The sequence below is a fragment of the Lactuca sativa genome, chromosome 5, assembly GCF_002870075.4.
Source record: "Lactuca sativa cultivar Salinas chromosome 5, Lsat_Salinas_v11, whole genome shotgun sequence".
NCBI classification, from domain to species: Eukaryota; Viridiplantae; Streptophyta; class Magnoliopsida; order Asterales; family Asteraceae; genus Lactuca; species Lactuca sativa.
The window spans coordinates 25,985,920-25,987,639 of NC_056627.2; the positions used below are offsets into that span (position 1 = coordinate 25,985,920).

The window sequence follows — 1,720 nt, forward strand, 5'->3', positions numbered from 1 at the left end:
TTTGTTTTTTACATGTGTCAAACACAAAGTTAATTGTCTAAACACACATAGACACAAATTAAATTTGTGTTAGCATGTGACATATATATAAATACAAATTAAATTCGTGTAAATTAATGTTTATCCGTGTTTTTTGTGTAACACGGTTAAAAACGTGTTTATTTATGTCGTGTCATATGTCAATCAAATTAATTACGTGTCATGTTCCTGCATGTTTGATATCCAAAACCCATTTTACAATTCATGTTGTGTAATTTCGTGTCTAATATGTTGACATGTCACGCATAAACACATTACCAAGTTGGATAATTTTTTTTCGTTTAATTTGAGTTGAGAATTTGAAAATAAACCGAACAATAGACAATACAAACATATCGATCGAATTAATCATCTATTCTATAATTATAATTATAAATTATAATACATACCCTACAAAAAATTTGCCACTTGCCGGTTGCCACATCCCAACGCCGAAGTGTACACACCTTTGAATTTGATTTAAGGCACGAAACAAGTCCTCATCATCCAAATTTGGCGCCTGGCGGGCTGACTAATAATAATAATATAGTAGTTACCACCCAGTTCAGTTCTTCTCTGTGTAGGTTACATTCAATATATCTATTTGCACGCAGATATATGTATATATAATCTTCAAGCTTCGTCCTCCAACTCAAAACTACACTTACAAATTAAACACAGAAACCACTTTCTTTCCCTAAATCACACCGTTATCTAGCTAGTACTCAGTTGTTTTTCATGGAGTCCCCAGTGAAGGGTCGTTTGCGAAAGAAAAACTTCCTAATCAAGACATGGGAGCGATGCCGAACCATTCCTAGCTCTGCTGGCGTTTCAGGTTTTTGCAATATTAGGAAGAAGAAGGTGGCGCCGGAAGGTTTTTTTCCGGTGTACGTTGGACCAGAGAAACAGTGGTTTGCAGTGAAGACGCAATACGCAAATCATCCGTTGTTTAGGATGCTTTTGGAAGATGCGGAAGTTGAATACGGGTATGATACACCCGGCCCGATACTGCTTCCATGTGAAGTGGATCTTTTTTACAGGGTGGTGGCGGAGATGGAGACTATGGAAATGGAGCCTCGCAAGTTGAGATATGGATCGTGTAGTCCATTTAATCCAAGCCGGCGGTTGATTAACGCTGGCGGCGATCAGATGGTCAAAGGTTACGGTGGTTATGGACTTCTTACACCTTCGCGGTTGGTTAAGATGAATTAACTTGTATATATATATGCTTCTAATTACTTTTGTGAATAATATGTAGTAAATTTGATAAAAAAAAAAAAAAAAGAGTATTATTTGTATTTTGTTGGGTTGCTTCGAATGGACATATATATATATATATATATATATATATATATATATATATATATATATATATATATATATATATATATATATAGAGAGAGAGAGAGAGAGAGAGAGAGAGAGAGAGAGAGAAAAAAAACGTTTAATTGAGAAAAAAAAGGTTGAGAATGAGGGAATCATTCTCTGCCACTCATTTATTTTTGCCGCAAAATCTCTGTCGTACCAGCGGAAATGAGAAATGAATGGACATATGTTTTCCAACAAAACATATTTTTTTAAACTATGCTAATCATTACTTTAATATATACAAAAACATAGTTTTTTTCGTTTTTTTTTAATTTTTAAGAAATTATTTTTATCGAAAAATGATTTTAAATATACCAAAATTCATAATTTTTTA

General features: G+C 33.4%; 1 protein-coding gene across 1 annotated transcript; it reads left to right on the top strand.

Moving 5' to 3' along the window:
- The first annotated feature begins 669 nt into the window (after positions 1-669).
- On the top strand, positions 670-1,316 carry LOC111914988 (auxin-responsive protein SAUR26). Its single transcript, XM_023910690.2, has one exon. The coding sequence runs from the start codon at positions 757-759 to the stop codon at positions 1,228-1,230; it is 474 nt and encodes a 157-aa protein (XP_023766458.1). The 5' UTR covers positions 670-756; the 3' UTR covers positions 1,231-1,316.
- Positions 1,317-1,720: the final 404 nt, after the last annotated feature.